Consider the following 25,845-nt stretch of genomic DNA (forward strand, 5'->3'; position numbering starts at 1 on the left):
ATGACTGATGAACAAGTCCAAGGTTCCCAAAGGGACACAACCATTGAGGAATTGAAACAACAACGTGGCTCGTCAAAGGGGAGTATGACCCGAATTAAAAATATAATTGAATCCAACACTTCATTGTCTCATACAGAACTTGAGTGTCGGTTGGGAATTGTAGAATCCCACTACAAGCAAGCTTCTTACTACCAAAGTCAGATAGAAAGATTGTCTCCCAGAGATAATGGAAGAGCCGAAATTGAGGAACTATATGTTTCAATTAAAACTAAAATTCTTACTCAAATTGGGCAAGATAGACGTCCTAGTGTAACTGATCAATCTTTTGTGTTGCCTCATGTCCCATCTAATAGATTACCCAGCTTAAAATTACCGAAGTTTGACGGGAAATATCTGGAATATAAGAACTTTATAAATACGTTTAACAATTTGGTCCACAATGACCCAAATATTTCTACTTCGGAAAAATTCAACCACTTACTCTCGTGTCTTAGTGGGGAAGCGCTTGCAACCATAAAGGCATTCCAAGTCACTGATGAAAATTATTCTAGTGCCCTTAAAAGATTGAAGGAGCGGTACGATAATGACACACTAATCTTTCTTGAAAATGTGACATCAATGTTTGAACTTCCGAAGTCCAATAAACCTGTTCCAAAGCAATTGAGAAATATTGTGGATACAATTTCTGCTCTCTATAGCTCTTTGAAATCCCTTGGCTCCTTTGAACAAATTTGTGATGCCTTCATAATTCATCTCGCAATGAGCAAGGTTGATTCTGAAACCAAACAACGATGGGATGAATACATCGATTACTCTAAATTACCCTCTTGGACTGAATGTTGCTCCATGTTGGACAAGCGTTGTCAGCAATTGGACGCACAGTGCCGACGGTCTTCAAAACAGCATAACCCTACCATAACAACAAATTACTCACATAGTAATAATCAAAAACAACATTCATTCGTAACAAAAAATGTGACTCAAGATTTTGTGTGCAGTCATTGCTCCAAATCGGGTCATATGATATCAACTTGTCAGCGGTTCATCGTTCTTACTCCTAATCAACGAATTGAACAAGCTAAGCAACAAAAACTTTGTCTCAACTGTTTATCAAAAGGGCATGGTTACATACAATGCCCCTCAAAATATTCATGTAGATTTTGTAAACAACGTCATCACTCGCTTCTTCATAAGCAATTAGAACCAACCTGTCCCCAGAAAGAAGAAGAACCGTCATCATCATCTGCTGCTACACATAGCACCTTTCAAAACAAACCCAGTCCCCAAGTGAGTGCTGTTATTCTTGCTACTGCATTAGTATTGGTTCGTGACTCAGAGGGAAAATATCAATTGGGCCGTGCTCTGCTTGACTCTTGCTCTCAAGTTAACTTCATAAGTGAGACATTATGCAAATCTCTTAATCTCAAGAAATGCACAAATTCAACAGATGTCTCTGGAGTTGGCTCTTCGAAGTTGAGAGTCACTCATAAAACACAAACGACAATAAGATCTCGTCTTAATAACTTCAATATGTCATTAGAGTTCCTGGTTTCTCGCAATATAACTGGTTATCATCCTGATGAGAATCTTTCCGTTAATGATTTCAATTTGCCCTCCAACATAGAGCTAGCTGATCCAGAATTTCATCGTCGACGAGGAATCGATATTTTACTCGGAGCAGAATCATTCTTTTCGCTCTTATCCGTTGGTCAAATTAAATTTGGAGAAAATTTGCCCACTTTACAAAAAACTCTCTTGGGATGGATTGTCTCTGGAAAGTATACAAGTCAAACGGCAATATCATCACAAAGGTCTACTTACTCCATTGTACAACACAAAGATATTTTCCAAGAGATAAATAAAAATATTGAAATGCTATGGAAAATTGACGTCGTTGAAAGCAAATGCCAAAATATGTCCCGAGAACAAAAAGTATGTGAAGACCATTTTGTGAAAAATGTATCAGTTCAATCGGATGGACGCTTAATGGTGAGATTACCCTTTAAAGGTGACCCAAATGTGCTTGGCGATTCACGAGACATTGCCCTGCGTCGTTTCTTTTCCATAGAGAGAAAATTGAACAAAAACCCTGAATTAAAAGAGGATTACTCACAATTTCTTAAAGAATATGAGGAATTGGGCCATATGTCTCAGGTGGACGACACTAATATTTCAGTTCCCAACTATTACATACCACATCACTGTGTTCTTCGCCCCAGCAGTGTGTCGACCAAGTTGCGTGTTGTTTTCGACGCATCATGTCGAACCTCTTCACAAACATCCCTGAATGAAATTATGATGGTGGGTCCAACAATCCAGAACAATTTATTAATTACTCTGCTTCGTTTCAGGTGTCATCGTTACGGAATGACAGCTGATATCGTCAAAATGTATCGTCAGGTTTTGGTTCACCCTGAGGATAGACAACTTCAGCTTATACTGTGGAGAGATGACTCCACCAAACCGATAAAAACATTTGCCCTCAACACCGTTACATACGGGACAGCTTCGGCACCATATCTCGCAATTCGAAGCCTACATTATGCCGCAGAACGTTTTCCCAACCCATACGAAGTAGGAAAAGGCATAATCATGAATGATTTTTATGTCGACGATATGGTTACTGGAGCGGATGACCTTGTATCTTTAAAACGCATTAAGAACGAAGTCACCGAAATTTTATCTTACTCGAAATTTTCACTCTCGAAATGGCATAGCAATTACCCAGGTTATGTCTCAAGTGAAGATGAAGTAAAAGAAATGAAGCTAAATGATGACGTCACAAGTACTTTGGGTATGACATGGCACTCAGATAATGACACATTCCATTTTGAGTTTCGCCCATCCAAATCATATGCACATAATACGAAAAGAAACATTCTTTCCCTGACGTCGACGCTCTTTGACCCAATGGGTTTAATAAGCCCTCTCATCATCAGGTCAAAAATATTGCTCCAACATCTTTGGATCATAAAATGTGATTGGGATGAATCAGTTCCTCAAGAAATTGAATCAGCGTGGGAATCCATCATGGCTGATTACAATAATTTGTCTCAAGTAAAGATTCCTCGATACATTCGACTGCCAAATTCAACTAACATAGAGGTCCATGGATTTGGAGATGCTTCAATAAAGGCATATGGTTGCTGTTTATATCTTCGCTGTGAAGATTCTTTGGGAAACATAGCAGTAAATTTAATCGCATCAAAGTCAAGAGTTGCGCCTTTGAAAACGAGAACGTTGCCTCGATTAGAGTTGTGTGCTGCTCATTTACTCGCAACCTTCTGGAGCCAATTAAAGCAATATTTTAAATTCCCGATTTCTCAAATCTACTTTTGGTCGGATTCTCAGATTACTCTTCATTGGATTAAGTCCCACTCTTCAACCTTGTCTACTTTTGTGGGTAACAGAGTAGCTGAGATTCAAGAAACTTGCCCTGATGTCCTATGGCAATATGTTCCTACTGAACACAATCCCGCTGATTTAGTATCCAGAGGTTGTTCTGTCTCCGATATATTGGTTTCGCCTTGGTTCGTAGGCCCTTCCTTCCTTATGGGTCCATTTTTCAATTGGCCAAATTATTCTGGCCCAAGTCTAAGCGAAGCGGACATGCATCTTGAAAGACGAAAAATTACATTGATAACAAAAAAGGAGGACTTACCCTATATCCTAAAAACAGTCCATAAATTCAGTAACTATTTAAAATGTCTCAGAATATTCTCATATATATTTCGAATTCGTTCAAGGAAATCGCTCCACTTGCCCTCTATATCTCCAGATGAGTTGACACCTTCTCTCCATAGGATAGTCTGGTGCATTCAACAACATTATTTTTCGGAGGAATTCCTTGAAATATCAAAGCATGGATTTGTCTCTGGTCAGCTGTCATCATTGGCTCCATTTATAGAAGATGTCTCTGGAGTGCAATTAATAAGAGTTGGCGGCCGATTATTAAATGCCGAGCTTACACCAGAGATGAAGTTTCCTTTGCTCCTGCCCAAAATCGATCCCTTCGTAAAAATCATGGTGATATACATTCATCGCTCTAATTACCATGCTGGTCCAAGGGCCTTAGTATCTTTGGTTCAGCAGCAATTTTGGATTATCAATTGTCGGTCTTTGGCACGTAAGGTTGTTCATCAGTGCATACATTGCACAAGATACAAACCGAAATTACTCACTCAGGTAATGGGCAACTTACCCAAAGATAGAGTTACCCGTTTCCGCCCATTTGATGTTGTTGGAGTTGATTTTGCTGGTCCCATACCAACGTATCTCAGGATTCGAGGGAAAGCTCCATCAAAATCCTACATTGCTGTCTTCGTTTGCTTCGCATCAAAGGCAGTACACCTAGAAGCGGTATCCGACTTGTCCAGCGAGGCCTTCATAGCAGCATTAAAACGGTTTACTGGCCGCAGAGGTGTACCGTCAAGAATTTATTGCGATAACGCTACCAATTTTGTTGGAGCAGAGAGGAAATTGAGTGATTTTCATAAATTTTTCCACCTCGACAAAAATAAGGAAGCAGTTGCTCATTATTCATCTGCGAAGTTCATAGAATTTTCCTTCATTCCTCCCAGAGCTCCTCATTTTGGTGGACTATGGGAAGCTGCTGTGAAATCAGCTAAAGGCCACTTGCTCAGAACGCTCCCTAGTGCTCGTCTTACATTTGAAGAGCTATGCACAGCCCTTGTTGAAATAGAGGCAATTTTAAATTCCCGTCCTATCTGCCAGATATCCACAGATCCCAACGACTTAGAAGCGCTTACTCCAGGGCATTTACTCATTGGTTGCCCGTTGCAGTGTATTCCAGAGAAGATAAAATATGACTCTGACATTTCTCATCTACAACAGTGGCAACGAATCTCAGCCATAAAGTCTCATTTCTGGAGCAGGTGGCACACAGAATACTTGGCTCAGTTACAAAATCGTTATCGCTGGAAAAACCCACAACAAAATCTTCAAGTCAACGATATGGTGCTCATACACGAAGACAATGTTCCCCCCATGAAATGGGCCATCGGTCGAGTTACCAAACTTATTCCAGGAGCAGACGGTTTTGTTCGAGTGGCAGAAGTCAAGACATCACAAACTACATTAAAGCGTCCCGTGGCAAAGTTAGCCGTACTTCCTAAAGAATAAAGTTTGATTGAAACCAGGGTTTCAATGGGGCCCGGGATGTTAAATCACTCAAATGATTTTTTAATATTATTTAAATTTGATTTGTTGCTCAAAGAGCATTTTTGAAAACATAACATTATTTAAATTAATTATTTTCAGTACTTAATATTTTAACGCTACAAGAGCCACCTTAATGTCATTTTTTCTGTTTTCCCTTTTTTTATTATTTACTTTGAATTCGCCCTAAAGAGAATACATCATAACTAGCATTGTTGTTGTAAATATGGATGAGCAGTCAGACGATCAAGTGATAGGCAGAGAACGCACATACGTACAAACATACATACATACGTTGAGTGCATCATCTCTGTTTATGTTATTGCTCTGCCTCTGCTGATCGCTCTGCTGCTATTCAATGCAAAAAATATTGTCCCGCTATTCCTTTGGTTGTTAAACCAGAATAGAAAAGAAATAAAACATTCTTATTTGAAACAATTAAAGAGTGAAGAAGTGTTTTAATTTGGTGACGGGCTAGAGACAAACAAAAAAGGAAAAAATTACCCAACACAGTGGTTGAGTAAAAATTGCAAATCAATTTTGGAGAAAATTGCATAAAAATTAAGCTAAAAGTGGAACTAAACGAAGACGAGAATTTTGGCGTGTCTCAACAGAGGAAGAAAATATTTGGACAAATTGCTCTTCCAGGAGAAAGAACTTGCTCAGGGAATTCTACTTGCTGTTGGATAACCGTGGTCAGATTAAAGGCGGAGAGGTGTATTAAAACACTTTTGTCGTAAGTGGCCCTATAGACAACACAATTGCCCAGAGTAAGTCAATTTACATACTCAAGTCGAACCCTTGAGTTAGGAGTGTGTTTAATTACATATGAAACATATTCCGGGGTTGTCAAAATAGGCAATCCTCAAACAGAATGTTTAAAGCATGTGATTTTGATCTCGTCCCAAATATGTGTTATGTTCTACTGTTTGGTGTACAATTTTGGTGCTTCTTTTATATCCTCCACCATTGTACGAAAGGTATATTCTTGATCAGCATAAAATTATATGTCGATTTAGCGATGTCTGACTTTTCACCGAAAAGTTTTCAAATTGGAAATTAGAAGTTCTTAATGAGCACTACATCCTACGATAGAAAATGGCGTATGCCGGTCTAGGTCTTCGTGTATCCCCCATATAGCGGTAAGCCCCTATATTCGATATGTTGATGATTTTAGCAACATTATTCACCGTAATTGTTTCAAAGTTCGTACTTTTGAAGTTCCTAATGGGTACTACAGTCTATGACTATATATTTAGCGGCATTATTCACCGGATTTGTTTAAAGTTTCGTATTTCACTGTTGTAATGACCTATGACAAAAATTGCACATACATGTCCACGTATTGGTATAGGCCCTATATTCGGTATTCTTATGATTTAAGTAGTATTCAAGACTCTAGTTTTAGTCATTTCCTTATTCCTTATTTCCTTAAGTCCTCATTAACCAATGTGCAGGCACTAAAAAATCTAACCTATTTTGCATATTATCATACCCTATACCATAAGGTGGTCAGGGTATTATGTCTTTGTGCATTTGTTTGTAACAGGCAAAAGGAAACGAGATAGACCCATAGTTCCTTTTGATGATCTGCATAGAATCACATTCTGAGTCGATTTATGCATGTCCGTCCGATCGTCTGTACATGTATTTTTGTAAACAAAGTACAGTTCGCATTTATTGCCCTATCCAGATGAAATTTTGCACAAATCATTTGTTTGGCCCAAGGACGAACCCTATTGAAATTGGAGATAATCGCTCAAAATTTAGATATAGCTCCCATATATATCTTCGTCGGATTTGCTTTTATTGTGCACCAAACGTGTAATATCAGTCCGAATAGTACGGAATTTTGCACGTACTATCAGATTGGAAATAAGTATGCCAAATTTGATCGAAATCGGTTCAGATATAGCTATAGCTCCCATATAAATTGTTCATCCTATTTGTTATTTTTGTCCTCCGCAGCTGTAAAATGCTGCACTCTGTAATAACAATATTTTCGGAAATATATCAAATATAGCTCAGAAATACCTTTGCTAAATTTTATCGAGATCGGTTCAGATTTGGATATAGCTCCCATATATAACTTCGTCCGATTTACTTTTGACTGTGCACCAAACGTCTAATATTTGTCCAAATTGGATGAAATTTGACACTTACAACTGAATTGAGTCTAGAAGCTAGTGTGTGAAATTTGGTGAAGATCGGTTGAGATATAGCTATAGCTCCCATATATATTATTCATCCGACTTATTGTATTTCTTACCCACAGCCATAATATGCACTCCGTAAGAACGATATTCAGGCAAATATGTCAAATACAGCTCCAGAAATATCATTGCCAAATTTTATCGAGATCGGTTCCGATTTGGATATAGCTCCCATATATATTTTTATCCGGTTTCAAATTAATTGTGCACCAAATGGGCAATACAAGCCCGAATTTAAAAGATACAAATGCTTCGGCATATTTAGTCCTTTGAATTTTAAATTATAATTATAATCATAGGGTGTATGATTGAATTCTCCAATAAAAAAATTTTAATTGTTATATAGAGCTTAAACTAAAGCAAAGTGGTGTAGGGTATCATAAAATCGGCCTCGCCCGACTTTAAGACTTTCTTTACTGTTTTTATACCCTACACCACATAGTGGTAAGGGTATTATGTCTTTGTGCATTTGTTTGTAACATGGAAAAGGAAACAAGATAGACCCATAGATACTTTTGAGAACCTTCATAGAATCACTTTCTGAGTCGATTTATGCATGTCAGTCCGTCTGTCCGTCCGTCCGTCCGTCTGTCCATGTATTCTTGTGAACAAAATGCAGGTCGCATTTATTATCCGATTGAGATGAAATTTTCCAAACAATACTTTTTTGGCCCAAGGACGAACCCTATTGAAATTGGTGAGAATCGGATCAAATTTAGATATAGCTCCCATATATATCTTCATCCGATTTCGGGTGATTGACCACCAAATGGCCGTAATAGCATCAATTTTGGCAAATCCGACCGAAACCAGCTTAGAAGCAAGTACACCAATTTTAGTAAAAATCGGTCCAGATATAGCTATAGCTCCCATATATATCTTTCATCCGATTTGGTCTTTAAGTCCCTCACATTCGTAATATGCACTCCACAGGAATGATATTTGGTACCAGATATCAGATAAAGCCCAAAAATAGTTGATTTTAATTTTATTAAAATCTGTTCCGATTTGGATATGCCTCCCATATATATCTTCATCCGATTTCGTGTTAATTGTGCATCAAATGGCCAATATCAGCCCAAATGGCATGAATTTTGGCAAATTCAACCGAAACCAGCCTATAAGCAAGTACACCAATTTTAGTAAAAATCGGTTCAGAGATTTGATTTTGTACCAAATATCTCATAGAGCTCTGAAATGCCCTGTATAAACCTTTTTATGAGAGCTCTACTAAATATGGATAGTGGTTTAGGGTATCATATAGTCGGCCCCGCCCGACTTTTGAGCTTTCCTTACTGGTTTTTTTTTTTACTTTTTGAGCACTGTTTAATATCCGTTTCTATTTTCTTTTCTCCTCTGCAGTGGTCATATAAAAGAGATTACATTTGATTGGCTCTATTTTATGACTAAACTATTTTTTTTTAAATCAAAATTGAATTAAACTGAAAATAGGAATCGACAACTGCAGACGAACGGCTTGCCAAGAGTTATAGAAAGATAAGAAAATAGAAACAATTTAAATGAGAAATAGTTGTGGTCATTTAGGGAAGATGCAACAATGTCAAATGGTTGCTTTTTTCTTTATTCTTTGTTTCTCTTTATTAAATTTTGAAAAATAATTCTGAGATAAACTTTCCTACCACAACAGAAAACCAGATATAAAGACATTGTGGCGACGTTCAAATGTTGAAGAAATACAGGGGCATACATATAAATATAGATAGTTCAAAGTTCATAACAATTATTTCAGATTTTCTGTTTCAAAATGTATACAAATTATTTGATCGATTGTGACGAAGTGTCTCGTTTTTGTGGCCATGGTTTGTGGCCTGGCCTTTTGTTATAATTAGACAGTTGCAAAACATCCATTGTCGTCGATGTGTGTAGGGTGGGAAAGATTATCTAATGCATCTCGCATACAATCAATAATTGTTTTGTGATTTTTGTCTCTGCTTTCGTTCCGGATTTATTCAATCATCCATCTATTTTATTTGGTTTTGTTGGTTGGTTTTCAGTCTCGTTCAGTTTAATCGGCTTACTGTAATAGATCGACTCAAACATTTGTATTGTTTCGACTATGAAAATGTCAAAATTTTAATGAAGAAACAAACAACTCAATTAAAAAATGACAGTTTTATGATTGATATCGACGGATGATTGATATTCTGAAAGTTTTCGTTCAGTTGAAAGTCAGAAACTTTAAGTGTGGACAATTAATTATAAGAAGACCTTATCGTCTTCTATAAGAAGACCTTTTTGTCTTTTATATGAAGACCTTCTCGACTTCTATAAGAAGACATTTTTGGTCTTCTATTTGAAGACCTTCTGGTGTTCTTTATAAGACCTTCTGATCTTCTATGAGAAGACCTTATGGACTTCTATGAGAAGACTTTCTGGTCTTCTATGAGAAGATTTTCTGGTCTTCTATGAGAAGTCCTTCGGGTGTTCTATGAGAAGACCATCTGGTTGTCTATGAGAAGACCTTCTGGTTTTCTATGGGAAGACCGGTATTTTGTTTTTCTTTCCTCCTGGACTAAATACATATCTTCCAATTTATTCCATCTAGCGTTTTAGCTTTGCCGATGAAAACTGTTAAGTGGGGTACTACATTTGCATTTCTGTCATGCAAATGTCGTAAAACAAATGACACTTCAAATTTGCCCAATATTTTTTTTTATTGAGTGAACATTTGTGACGCTAAAAGTTTCTCTGTCTCTTCCATACTGTTAATATCAAATACGAATTTGGCTATAATCCAACATTTTTATTAAGAAAAATATTTTTAGAAGAAATGTCAGCGTATTAATACGCCTTATAACAGATATAATGCTTTTTTTGTATTTTTGTCTGGCATGTTTCGGGTTTGTTAGTTTTCTTTTTTTCTTTCGTTGTTATCTTTTGCAAAAAAGAATAAATATTAGGAAATTACAAATGTTATGCTTAGCGTAATTGAGATGACATTTTGCAGCAGACAATTTAAGATTTGCAAGTGTTCGGTATTAAGAAAAACTCAACAAAATGAAACTAAGTTGTCTAATTTAGCATGATGGAAGAAAGAGGAGTAGAGAAATCTTTTAGTTCGAATACCCTACGCCACAGCAGGGGTCTTATTTTATGTAATCTAAACAAGTAAAAAAGCAGTAATTTCGGCCGGGCCGAACTTTGAATACCCTCCACCCTTTGGAACGAATTAAAAAATTTTCAAAAAAATAAAATCTATTAAAAATTATTTTAAAATCTTTAAAATATCTAATATAGGAAGGTGCCGATAATTGGGGGATATACGATTTTGTAGACCTAAAAAGACAAATCTATGTCTGCGTGTAAAGTACAAGGAACTACTTGTGTGGATTTTAAGACAATTCCATTGAAAAATGTGGCTAACATCATCAAAATACGGAATATCGGGGGGTACATTTATATGGGGGATATACGATATCGTGGACCTATATAGACAATTCTTTTTGAGGAGGTAAAATGCACACAAGGTACTCCTTTTGTGGAATTTCAGACAATTCCATTGAAAAATGTGGCTAAAATCATCAAAATACCCAATACCGTTGGGGTACGTTATATGGGGGCTATAAGATATTGTGAACCTATATAGATAATTCTCTGCCGAGGAATAAAGTACCCACAACGAGCTCCTTGTGTGGTTTTACAGACAATTCCGTTGAAGAATGTGGGTAAAATCATCAAAATACCGAATATCGGGGGTACTGTTATATGGGGGCTATACGATATAGTGGACCGATATATGCCATCTTCGAACTTGACCTGCCTGCCTCTGTGCATAATTTTAGCTTCCAATCTTAATTCGTTTAGACTGTAGCGTGATTACAACAGACGGACAGACGGACGGACGGACAGGGCTAAATCGTCTAGGAATTTTACGCTGATGAAGAATATATATACTTTGTTGGGTCTAAAATGATTATTTCGATGAGTTGCAAACGGAATGGCGAACTTAATATACCCTATATACTTTTTGTGGTGGAGGGTATAAAAAGATTAGAGAAACTCGTAAAATGTCCGGGTTAGTAAGCCGGCTAACCTCTATCGTTCTTAGGGTACACAGCGACGCATTTCGACCTCTTCAAACCTTTTTTTTTGGTTCTTTCTGTAAATGTTTTTGTTTTGCTTAGAAATGCAGGCTCAGGGTGTAATATGGTCGGCTTACAAAAGTCAATCGTGCTTGTATTTAAGTAAAATATTAAATCACGTATTCTGCAGATATTAGACATCGTCGCCAATGACGAAGTAAATCACACTCACGTAATGCTAATCATTGCATTTATATCATCAATGATATCATCCTGCCATCATCGGCATTGTTCACCTGTAAGTAGTCAAAGAATGGCACGTTCCTAATTTTTAATGCCAATCTTCCAACCAGTGTATGCAGTGCAGTCTGCTTCCATAGGTAGACGAAATATTTTCATTCAACGGTAGGACTTTTTCTCTGTTAACTTAATCTTGCAGAATTTGACAGCAGCATCATGACGATGGTCTCAAGAGACTCCACAACAAAAAGAATTAGTACAGCGGTAAAAAGAAGATACGATACCACAGCAGCATTGAACATTTTTGGAAGGGAAATTTACAACATTACAAGTTGCCAATTCCAAGCTTAAGTACTCGTGTATATCTGGTTTCTTAACTCACTTTTTTCTTTAGCTGTCTTTAAACATTTATCATAGTAAGAAAATTTCATCGTGAACCTCACATTTTTTATAATCCATTTCTTCCAAACCGAGATTTCATTCATAAAATTTTTAAACTTCACAAAGAATGTCGTGGCCTTTTAGTAGAATTTTTCAGTGCGGCCTTTTGAGGACTTTAACTACCCTTTAATTGCCACACTTTTGAGATGTCATTAATTTCATTTTAATGATAGATTACCACCACTGCAATCAAATATTACTATTTTCTTGCATTGGAATGGAATGAAATGCATTTCACTGGTTATTGCAGTCAAACAATAGTGGATAGACGAGAAATTTCTTCGTCTTGTTTTTCATTCAGTTTCTATTTTAATCTGGCATTGTCTTGAATCTGTACTAGCACTAGTGCTAATGGAAGATTAATTACGATCCAATTAAAATGGGTCTTTTTGGTTTATAACCACACACAAAGAAACAATAGCAAGTTAAAGGTGATTTTAATGATTCAAAATCACAAAAGTGGGTTAGGATATAAACACGAATGCAGTCAATAAAGAAGTATAGGCACATTAAAGGTTAATTATAGTGGAGATAAATACTGAACAAGCTGATGTCAATAGGCGGGGCCTATTTTATGATACTCTACACCACTTTGCTAATTTAGTTGATCTCCACATAACAATTAAAAGTTTTTTATGGGAGAATTCAATCATAAGCCCTATGATTATAATTATAATTTAAAATTCAAAGGACTAAATATGCCGAAGCTTTTGTATCTTTTAAATTCGGATTTGTATTGCAAAATTAATTTGAAATCAGATAAAGATATATATGGGAGCTATATCCAAATCTGAACCGATTTCGATAAAATTTGGCAAATATATTTCTGAGCTGTATTTGACATATTTCCCTGAATATCGTTGTTACGGAGTGCATATTACGGCTGCGGAGGACAAAAATAACAAATCGGATGAACAATATATATGGGAACTATAGCTATATCTGAACCGATTTCGATCAAATTTGGCATACTTATTTTCAGGCCTAACTTGGTTGTATGTGCAAAATCCATACTACTCCGGCTGATATTACACCTTTGGTGCACAATAGAAGGCAAATCGGACGAAGATATATATGGGAGCTATATCTAAATTTTTACCGATTATCTCCAATTTCAATAGGGTCGTCCTTGGGCCAAACAAATATTGTTTGGAAAATTTCATCTCAATCGGATAATAAATGCGACCTGCCTTTTGTTCACAAGAATACATGGACAGACGGACGGACAGTCGGACTGACATTCATAATTCAATTCAGAAAGTGATTCTATGCAGATCATCAAAAGGAACTATGGGTCTATCTCATTTCCTTTTGCCTGTTACAAACAAATGCACAAAGACATAATACCCTGACCACCTTGTTGTTGAGAGTTAACGAATAACTTCATTCAAATAAAATTGGACTAAGATTATATCTAAATTCGGACAGATTCTTATTAATTTCAATAGGTTTCGTCCTTGGGCTAAACAAATGATTTGTGGAAATCGACTCAGAGTGTGATTCTATAAATTATATTTCGTTTCTCATGTATGTAATAAGCAGGGTATAAGAACACTGGATCTTTATAAATCGTAAACGAAGTACAATGAACAAATATCTCAATAAATTGGGATACACAATTGGATTATTAATAATTCAAATTTTGTAAACATATATCTTTTACATATCAGTCCGTCCGTATTTTTGTAAACAAAATGCTGATCCGATTGAGATACAATTTTGCAAACAACATTTGTTTGGCCCAAGGACGAATTCTATTGAAATTGGTGAGAATGGGTTCAAATGTAGATATATTTTCTATATGTATATCTTCAACCAATTTCGGGCAATATCACAAGATGGCCTGCATTTTTGTACATCCGTCCGAATTCGGTCTAGAAGCACGTATATCAAATTTGGAGAAAAATAGCTCCACCATATATGTTTCATCCTATTTGGGGTTTTAAATCCCTCACATGCACTCCACACGACTGATATTTGGAACCGGACTACAGACTCAGCTCGAAAATACGTAAGTCAAGTTTTATGGAGATCGGTTCAGATTAGGATATAGCTCCCATATATATCTTTATCCGATATCAGGTTTATTGTGCACCAAGTGGCAAATATTAGCTCAAATGAATTGAATTTTAGCACACCCGGCTCAATTCGGTCTAGAAACTAGTACCTCAAATTTGGTTCAGATATAGCTATAGCTCCCAAATATATGTTTCATCCGATTTGGTGTTAAAGTTAAGATACTACAAGCGTAGTATGCACTCCCCAACAATGCTATATGATACCGGGCATCAGATACAGCTCGAAAATACCTCTGCCAAATTTTATTGAGATCGGTTTATATACTTTCGATATACATCTTCAGCCGATTTTAATGTTATTGTCCACCATATTTGTAACATCAACATATTTTTTTAATATAATGCTTATCGAAGTCATATCATGCACTATACTTCACTTAAATTTCCAATATAACCCCTTTTTACGGGAGCTCTACTAAATACGCATAGTGGCGTAGGATATCATATAGTCGGCCCCGCCCGGCTTTCGACTTTTCCCTACTGGTTGTATTAATATTTATCATCTCGACTATTGCAACCCTGACATTATGAAAAACATTGCTATAATGTATCATATCAGCGGAAATATTGAAAACTTCAAATTTAAAACTCTTCAAATTTAAAACTTTTCAAATTTAAAACTCTTCTCTTAAATATGTTTCACGTATTTCACATTTATGTGAAATTTCATTTTTGAAATAATGTCACATACAAAACGGCTTTTTTTAGCTTTTTATCAGATCCACAAAGCAAATTTTCTTTGCATTGCTAACGAAATTCGCATTAATGCAATGGTCAAAACAGCTATTTTCAGGTGTATTTTTGATTTTGATGTGAATCGCTGTCAGCATTAAAATTTTTGAGTTTAAATAGAAATTTTTGTATATGTCAACCTTTAAATATTGTGTATTGTGTATGTCAACCCTTAAATATTATCCCATGACCATACAAAAAACTGTTTTAAACTCTAACCCAATGGAAAATTCCGTGTCGATCAGACTATAATTGTGGCCTGAATAAAGACTGCAAAATCAAAAATACTATCTAAATATTTCTCAATGATATTTTTTTTTTTTTTTTTTTTTTTTTTTTGAAATCGAGTCATAACGGCCAACTGTAGAGTGATTATAGTTCAATTTCTCTCTACGAGATAGGTTCGATATTGGTTTGAATATTGCCCGATGTGACTGATCCGCCAGATGTAAGATATTTTGAAGGTTTTTAGCTTGAATTCTAATAATTCAATTAAAAATAAATTGCAATAGTTTCCTGTCCTCATGGTGAATGACAGCCTTACTGAACTAAACCCCTTTTTACTTTCTTCTTTTCGAAATGGATAAATAAAATAATGCCCTGTTCTTATTCCAAAAATATTTCCAATTTCATGGATATATGAGGACAGTGCACACTTCGAAAACTTTACGGTTGGATACACAATTAATACACAATTGTTCCCAACGAAAATAATTGTTTGGAATTTGTACTCCTTATGTGTATGTTACTTCGGCATTCTGTTTGTTATCTTTCCATTCGCCCTCGGTAATTTTCCACTACACATTTTTTCGCTTTGCCAAACAAAATCAGCAGGTGACTTTTTATGAACTCCTCCCTAATAATGTAAGCATTTACGTGGAAACGTTGCACCACATTATTATTATCCCATATAAAGACTCACAATCAGAAGAAGTACAAACAAACATAGCGGGCAGAAGTGCACCCCTGGTGCGGGAGGAAAATCTAGTCCTTTGAGTTTAAGGCCGACTAATGGTGGAATCACGCTGAGTCGCCACGAACAATGTCGGATTAGAAATGAGTGTTTATCTGCACTTCTTTGCAACGCTTCTTCATTTTTTGTTTCGGATTTTGTATTCAATGATTGCTCATCCTGAAGATATTGCAAAACAAAATTAGATTGTTTTTCATATCTTACAGCTGTTGGAATTGTGTGTAGTTTTGTTTTCTAAACGTGGTTGCTTACTAAATACGAGAGCGGATGAAAAAGGTAGTTTTTTGAATTTTTTTATCTTGTTCAAAACCAGAATCATTGGTAGCGAATGCCTTAGAGGATTCAGAACTCTGAGCATATATATTTATTATAAACTTAAAGGCTTACAAAAATGACCGTGGAGGTGTGAAGTTAAAAGGGTACTAAGTACTGAACCAATGGTATTCAATGACCTCGGCTGTAAAAAATATTGCATCAGCGATTAAACTCATACTTGAAATGGGTAAGTCTTTTAGATAGGAGGATAGGGTTCCCAAATATGCGCCATACATGTGCCATAATTATTCCGAACAAGTGCAAACGATTTAAGTTTGAAAGGGTTCTTAAAGCCTTTAAAAGAGTCCCGATTTTATCTTCCTTTCATTTTCATGCATTCCTCATTCCATATGAAACATTAAATCTCTCCACCTCTAAGCTTCTTCCTCATGTGTTAACAGCTGGATATGAAATAAAAGGCGGTTGTTTATCACCCAAATTGACAAAGTTCAAAGTGGGAGTCTTCGTAAGGTTTTGACTAATCAACGAATACATGAAGTCTATGAGATTTCCACGTTTATTAATGACCTATATGAGGGCGGGAAAAAGTTGCAAATAGACAAAGTTTGCAATATTTTAACAAAAGTTGAAAAAAGTACATTTTATGTTTGTCTTTTATTGGCTGTCTACAACAATCTTTTTTATTTCTCCAGATACATGATGTGGGATGTCTTCCAAATGAATTTCGCAAACAAGTGACGTTCGATTTTTAAAACTCAATTCAAAGTGAAGTATTGATTTCATGAAATGCGTGATGATGGTTAAAAGCATTAAACATAGCCAGAAATTTAAATCCCTAAGCAAAATTGACAAGGGTAGAAAGAAAGACAAAAATTCTTTTGCTTTGCAGACAACTATATTATTGAAGCCACTTTTGGTATCACGATGTCAGATGAAAAATGATATTAACGCCAATTCCAGGTAAGTCATCTATCAACATTTTTCATTGTTTCGTTGTTGTTTTGACTAAAGCTTTTTTGGAATGGGGATACTGTTTTGATTTTTTCGAATTCCATTTCAACAAATCTCTGAGCCTCTGCTATTCCCTCCTCCACTTACCACACATATCTTAAAATGGCTTGGTGCACGAATTCAAGCAAATACATGCAACCGCTTTTGTTTTGACGGCGGTGTACAGCTCGATTTCGCTGCTTTCTTTGTCTAAACAAGTGATTGTTCTACGTTCTGGCAAATGTAAACAATTTGCGAAAACCTAAATAAACCACCACATATTGATATTTTACATGAAACTCACATTTTATTCATTTAATAAAATTGATTTTCAGTGAATCGTGGTGTTTTTTTTTAACTCTAAATGCTGCTAAATTCTTGTCAAGTCAAGCTAAGCAACTTTTTAAATATTTTTAAATTACAGCGAATATGATTAAAAGAGTTTGAAAACGATTAAGTGCTATCCATATTTCATATCATAAATAATATTATAATCTGTTCTACAAAACTCTTGTGTCATAAAAAGGAGGAAAAAATTTTTATATCTTTTTTATTTTTATTTATTTATTACTAGCTGGCCCGGTCCGCGTTGCCGGCCCGTAGTTTTTGTCTATTATGCATATTTTCCCAAGCATAATTATTCACAGATATGACTGATATAAGTGTTCACGTACATGTCGATTTAAAATGTTTTAAAATACCTGTACCCATTTTTAAGCCGTGGGCTTCAATATTTAAATCGTGGGCTTCAACTGTGTGGATGTGCTATACAAGTCTATTAAAAAGTATATATCAAACTTATCGCCATATAAGGGATCAAATTAATTTTTAATATGGTAAAAATCGTAGCAAAATCTTTCAATCTTTCTTTGGAATTTACCGTATTTTGTATACTACATAATTGCGGGCTGAATGATTTAAGAATAGCAAAAAAAAATTATTTCTTTAAACCCATTTGCACCTTAGATTGTGCATTAGAGTCCTCATAAGTCGCTCTAACCATGTCGGTCTGTTTGTCCGCCAAAAGGTTGACTTAAGAGGGTATTATTACATGGAGAAAATTCTAAAATTTGTAGATATGTCGAAATTTTAGTGTAAGGTTTTCACCCTCCCCCCTCCCTAATACACATTATTAGCCAAATTCTTTGAAATATAGTTAAATTAGGAGGTACCTTCTTTATATGGGCACTACTCCGAAACATCGACCTACATTGAAAACTTTCCTCTACCTCTTATAATCCAAGATGACAAATAGAGGCCAAATCAAAAATATAGCAGAACAATATAGCATGTCATAGCATTTCGCGTGATTTAAATAAGTAAAAATAGTTTTATCCACCTCATAATTGAGGGCAGAATGATAAGATTTCATATAGATGCACATCCCAAATCTACGGTCCCAACCAATATTCTCTTGGGGGTTACAAATTCAATAGAATACAAAATTTTCTTTTCTGACCACACATTAGATGTGAAAGAGGACTTGGGGATACTCCAATGTGGGGACTTTACTTAAATAAATTCCTATGTTCAGATATGATGGTTCCCTACCCTAGGGTGGCATATAAAAATTTTTGGCCCAATCAATTGATTAATGTGGTCAATACCAATATGGGCCCTACTCCGAAAATTTTATGGGAAGAGGTTCTCTGCCTCCTTGGAAACAAAAATGTCAAATAAGGGCCAAAAAATGAAAAAAGTTGCCAAGACCCCAAAAATAGTTTATATCGTAGATGGTTATATAGATATGAAATCGGGTTGTTCCCTTATCCGTGAGTATGATCGATATAAAGACCTGCAAAAGTGATTTTAGGCATTTTGAATGTTTGGGAAGAATTTCTGGAAGGATATAAAACCTTTTTTTAGTAAAAGTCCCATTCGCTCTACTATTTTGCACATTTTATATTTGGTATTTTACTCATTATTCTCCCAAAGAATTTTGCATTTTGAGCTCTCATTGGACGGATCATTGTTACGCTTTGAAATGAGCCCCATTAAGCTTTTTCGGTCATTTTTGTTTGTTTAAATGTGCTCGCATCTTCCAGCTGAACCACGATGTAGGCCCTGGAGTTGAAAGGTAGATGTCAGTTAACATCCTATTTCGCACTTATTTCATTTTTTTAGTGAAAAATTATTCTTTATTTTGTTCACAAAAAATCCACTGAATTCAATATGATAATACAAATTGAAAAAAAAAAATTGACAAAAAATAGAATAACAAATTGAAAAAATCTTCAACTTGTTCGCTGATTTTTACAGCAAATGTTTAAAGATCCTTACAAAGTTTGTCAATAGAATATACTATTACTTTAAAATTCGATTACATTGAATTTTTTTTTGATTTTTTCCAGATTTGAAAATTTTTGCAATGAGATCTCTTTTTCATGTTTTTTTAGCGATTTTTAAAAAGTAATTATCTTTTAACTTTGGTGCGACCGCGTTCAATTATTTCCGTATCATCTATTCCGTTTCGCCACCACATAATTTGGTACTACACTTCCATGTAACCCGCCATCAATTTCAGTTCTCATGAAATCAAGTCAATTAAATAAATTGGTATTAATATTTGAATTCAAAAATAAAATATAAACCAGTAAGGAAAGCTCAAAAGTCGGGCGGGGCCGATTTTATGATACCCTACACCACTTTGCTAATTTAGTTGAGCTCCACTTAATAATTAAAAGTTTTTATGGGAGAATTCAATCATACACCCTATGATTACAATTATAATTTAAAATTCAAAAGACTAAATATGCCGAAGCACTTGTATCTTTTAAATTCGGACATGTATTGCCCATTTGTTGCGAAATTAATTTGAAATCGGATAAAAATATATATGGGAACTATATCCAAATCTGAACCGATCTCGATAAAATTTGGCAAAGATATTTCTGAGCTGTATTTGATATATTTCCCTGAATATCGTTGTTACGGAGTGCATATTACGACTGTGTGTAACAAATACAATAAATCGAATGAACAATATATATGGGAGCTATAACTATATCTGAACCGATCTTCACCAAATTTGGCATACTACCTTCTACACTAAATTCGGTCGTATGTGCCAAATTCCAACCCATTTGGACAAATATTAGACGTTTGGTGCACAATAAATGGTAAATCGGACGAAGTTATATGTGGGAGCTATATCCAAATCTGAACCGATCTCGATAAAATTTAGCAAAGGTATTTCTGAGCTGCATTTGTTATATTTCTCCAAATATTGTTGTAACAGAGTGCATATTACGGCTGCGGAGGACAAAAATAACAAATCGAATGAACAATATATATGGGAGCTATAGCTATATCTGAACCGATTTCGATAAAATTTGGCATACTTATTTTCAGGCCTAATTTGGTTGTATGTGCAAAATTCCATACTATTCGGGCTGATATTACACGTTTGGTGCACAATAAAAGGCAAATCGGACGAAGATATATATGGGAGCTATATCTAAATTTTTACCGATTATCTCCAATTTCAATAGGGTTCGTCCTTGGGCCAAACAAATGTTGTTTGCAAACTTTCATCTCAATCGGATAATAAATTCGACCTGCATTTTGTTCACAAGAATACATGGACAGACGGACGGACAGACGGACGGACGGACGGACGGACAGACAGACGGACTGACATGCATAAATCAACTCAGAAAGTGATTCTATGCAGATCATCAAAAGGAACTATGGGTCTATCTCGTTTCCTTTTGCCTGTTACAAACAAATGCACAAAGACATGTAGGGTATAAAAACACTACAAATGTACATTAGAAAAAAGTAAGTCAAAATGGAAAACAAATCATGCAAAATAAAACATTAGTATTGTACATTTGAAAAGTCAAAATGGAAATGTTAATATATCACATTTTTACGCGATTTTTTTGGATATTATCCTTTTCGGAGAGGAGACAACTCCGAATTTGTGTGAATCGTTAAAATCAGTCCAGCGGTTCTTAAGTTATAAGCGTAGTAACTAACACAACTTACATTTATATATATATAGATTTTTATGTTTGTTATATCTTTGTACATGTGAAAACTTAGTATATGGCCAAATTGGTTATTCTAAAATCCCTAAAAAAGTTGAAGTTCTGTTATAAGCTACCCGCTAAGAACGTGAAATTTAAATTTAAGCTGATTTGTTTCTAGTTTCGGAGAAAAATTCTCTATATGAATAATAAATTTCGATCATCCTCAAAGCTTTTGTTATGAACCTAACTTGATATCAAATTTCATAAAGGTTGGACCATAATAGCGACATTAACGTTCGATATACTATATGGTGTATCGAGAACCAATATTTTGAGATATTACAATCTTTTCGTCCCAATCAAACTCATTATATTCTCAACAAATAGTGTCGTAGAGTACAAAAATACTCTCCAATCCAAAGTACTACTAAGCATTGTTGCGGTAATATCTAAGCTTGTGCTTTGCTAATAAATTTATTTCTCAATAAAAAAAAAACTTGTTTTCGCTAGTGCCAATATATCTCCGATACATTGTATGATGATGTGACTAGATTTAAACACCTAGTTAATTTAAAACCTAATTTCCTTGCAAAAAAAGTAGAGAGGCACATACCAATATTTTATTACTCCAAAGTGAAAACGGTGTTTGATGAAACAATTGCCACATAAATCACCGTCATTGCGAAATAGCCACAACAACTAACAGCACACGTTGCATAATTGAGTTAAAATAAACGGACGTTTAAAAGCAGTCAAACATTTAAGACATTTCTTTATCTACTCGTCACTTTGCAAACAATGTTTATGGGAGGAAATTTAGGAAGATAACATTGTTAAAAAGGCAAGGGATTATATGACAAGATTGTTAAACTGGAAAAAGCAATAACATCACATTACTAGTTTAAATTTTCTTTGCAGGAAATCATTTGGAAATTATGCAAAATCACACCTAACAGACACTTCCGAAAATAGTGGGTGTCTAGTTGTCTATGCTACACATGCATACTTACATATATCTATTCTTTTCTATATGTACATATTCAAAAACAATAGGCTTTAATTCTGACCCTAAACCTATCCCCATACAAAATTTCGTGCGGATCGGACGATAATTGCGACCTGTATATAATACCCTCAAAACATAGTATTGCAGGCTGTAGAAAAACTTTAGAAAGTGTAAATTCTAAAATGCAAGTCAAATTGAAAAAATCGCATGTAAAAACAAGTAAGCAAAGGTTATAGTCGTGCGGGGCCGGCTATGTTATACCCTACAACACTACGATATGTTAGATTTCGCTTTTGAAATTAGGATTTTGACTAGAGATATTTGCCCAATATTTTTGCACTCCTTCGGGCTGTTAGTTGTTGTGGTCCATTTTACAGTTAAATATAATGTCCTTAACTCTCTTCACAGGCGTGTCGATTGGCTTCAATTGTTTCATCGGAATTGTTTCATCTGTTTTTGGTTTCAGGAACATTTTTAGTTCTGGTCCATTTCAACCCCTAATATATTGCGGACATCTTTGAAAACAATAGCCCTAGCTCTTCTGAGCCCAACCCTACCCTTGTGATAATTTTCGTGACGATCGGACGATATTTGATATTTGCAAAGGTGAAAAAATATTACGAAATATTAAAAGTCAAATTGAAAAAATCGCATGCGATAAAAAATATGGAAAAATAAAAAATATCACAAAATACTACAAAATCTATATTAACATCATAATTAGCACATTTTTCTTGGATTTTTTTTTTATTTTGATTTCATACTTTTATGTCAAGAGGGCACTCTGAATTGACAAAATTTGTCAAAATCGGTCCAGCCATTCTTGAGATATAAGCATTCTAACTAACATCCCCTTCCTTTGTATATACACATTGTATATATTTCGCTATATATAACCGATATATTTACTATCGGCATCTACGTAACGGTCAGAATTGACCTGTTCGTCTATTTATGATTTCGCCGGGATTAAAAATATTCGCGGTTTAATGGAAAATTTGAATTTTATTTAACTCAAATGTTGTGGCCCATTTTACCCACTAAATATTTCCCGATGACCATCAAAATTGGAAGGCTTCTGCCCAGCCCAAAGCTCTAGCCCCATGCTAACTTCCGCTTTGATTGGTCTATAATTGCGACCTGTATAGCAACTGCAAAATCATTAATTTTTTCAGTTTTTGGTCCATTTCAACCCCTAAATATTATGCTATCATCTCCCATCTCTATTCCGACCCAAGCCCCACCTCCATTCTAAATTTCATGAAGATCGGGCCATAATTGCGACCTGTAGAGTAATTACAAATTAACATGGACAGACAGACGGACGGACATACATAGCTAGATCGACACAGCTCGGCGAGATAGGAAGATCCATATATACTTTCCTATGTGGGAAACCAATATTTCGTGGTGTTACATAATTTTTGGCCCAATCAAACTTATAACACCCCCAACACATAGTGTTGTAGGGTATAAATATGACAAAATTTTAAAAAAATGTAAGAAAAAATATTATCTTTTTAATTGTCATATTCTTACGCAATTTTTTTTAAATTTTATCCTTTTTTTGGCAAAAGACCATTCCGCTAAATATTGTCCGATGACCGTACAAATTGGTAGGCTTCCGCCCAGCCCTAAATTCTAACTTAGAGTTGTTCGAATTGGTCACCTTTGGCACAAATTATGGCCTTCAAACGGCCAATGAAACCGTGGCGCGTGCTGTGTGCGATGGTGCTGAGTGCTGTTGGAATGTCCAAGGTCAGCGGCCAAAATGTTTGCGTTCCCAAGGCCTTAATGCACGCTCCAGAATATTTTCGCTATAATTTTCGGCATTTATGCTGATGCCACAGTTTATTAATACGAGCGGAGAGCGAGCATCGGCTGTTACGGCGGCCCACACCATCACCATGGCCGGCCGTGAGTTCTGTCGGCCAAACCAAGGTGCACATTTTCAGCTGACCTCTTTGGCAAGTAAACACGATCATTTGGGTTGTTTACAAACTGCTGGGAAACGAATGTTCAGTCTATTTTCTTTCCGTTGCGGTATAAGTTCTTACACTTTTTGGAATTTCTTTTTTTCAATATTTTCCGAATGGAATATTGCGATATGTTCAGCTCACGAGCCATTTTTCGGCCACTGCGACGCGAGTTTCGATCAAGTCGCTTCTTTACTTTTCGAACCATTTCTGCTGATGTTGCTGTTTTCTTCCGCCCACTTTCTTGAAGTTGGGCTACACTACCATTATCACAGTAACGATAAATGCTCGATTGCACTAACGATAGCCTCTTGTGGTTTTCCATCTAAAATATTAAAAAATCACACTGTCACGCTTGAATTTCATCAAGAATAACTTTTTTTCTGGAAAACTCTCACCAAAATGCTTTTGTACGCTTGTAAATAATATAATGAGCTATCATGGGAATAATGTTAACAGCTGTCGGACGAGTGGCTTAGAAATGACAACAGCAGAAGTTGGTTGCAGCTTTTTCATCTCACCCTGTATAGAGGTTCATGTTTTCCTTCATGCCCCATTAAGGGGAATCTCCCGATGTTCGGTATTCTGATTATCTTATCTCCGATTTTGTTATAGGTTCTATCTCCTGTGGCAGAATATTGTTCATATAGGTCAATTTTTTTCATAGCCCCATTAACGGTATATCTGTTATGGAATTTCGAAAACTGCCGTTTTTTTACTGATTTCATGGGCAAAAAATTAAACTCGCCAAAATACCTTTTTTAAAGGTTGTCGTAACACAAGATAAAGCTTACATTTTACTCTTCCATTTTTACAAGTATATTTATATAGGTACTGTATATACACATTTTTGATTTTGATCTATTCAAATCGCGTTCATTTTTACCAAATATAAATGTTTAAAATTAACTCCATCTTACATTGTGTTTTCATAAATAGTCATCTTTCCTTATAATTTGTTTTCAATGTAACATGTCCATTATAATTTGCTGCATCTTAATGGAGTACAATTGAATAGGAAAATGCCGACGAATTCTAATTTTTTTAAGCAAACTGTTTCCCAAATACATTCTTTCCCACTCTGTTTATAAACATCAGATGACTATTATGTGGACACATACTTACAACTCCATTACCCCATAGGCATTATCCAACATAAAGTCATCATCAGCCAAAACAAGAAAAAGTGTCACTTCATCTTCGTCGTCGGCGTCGTGGTACTGTAAAATTGCAGATGGTGTTGTTATAGGTGATGTTATTGGTGCCTGTGGTGTTGATGATGTTGCTAATGTTATTGATGCTGTCATTCAGATGTGTGATGGTTCTTGAGCATCTGTTGTCATCGTCGTCATCATCATGGCCGACAACAACTGCGGCCAAAAGTAAACAAAAATGTATTACCAACACCAGTAGCATCACCAACATCGCTACTGCCGAAAATGGCGCGACAACTAACAGTCACCATTCAAATCCTCTGAAGTCATTCTCGCTTTGATGAAGAGTGTACATTTTCTTTATAAACAGCAAAGCAAAATAGCAGAATTTGTGCATTAGGTTTAAGATATTAAAAGGATAAGTACATAAAAAACACAATTATCAAACATATATTGGAACAAATTAATGACTTTTGTTTGTTTAATTGGGTCAACCAGCTGTTAACACCTCGAAATATTGATCATTTTCTATTTTAAATAAATTGAAACCTACTATAACGAACATCGAGAG

The 25,845-nt window shown here is 35.5% G+C and overlaps 1 protein-coding gene across 1 annotated transcript; it reads left to right on the top strand.

Annotated features, from left to right (window-relative positions):
• On the top strand, window positions 1-25,449 carry LOC131803410 (uncharacterized). Its single transcript, XM_059124698.1, has 5 exons — window positions 1-82; window positions 1,118-2,794; window positions 11,537-11,553; window positions 11,625-11,732; window positions 25,264-25,449. Exons 1-5 carry the CDS (start codon window positions 1-3, stop codon window positions 25,447-25,449), a joined length of 2,070 nt encoding a protein of 689 aa, XP_058980681.1.
• The last annotated feature ends 396 nt before the right edge of the window (window positions 25,450-25,845 follow it).

This window comes from Musca domestica, unplaced genomic scaffold, assembly GCF_030504385.1.
Source record: "Musca domestica strain aabys unplaced genomic scaffold, Musca_domestica.polishedcontigs.V.1.1 3, whole genome shotgun sequence".
Lineage (NCBI taxonomy): Eukaryota > Metazoa > Arthropoda > Insecta > Diptera > Muscidae > Musca > Musca domestica.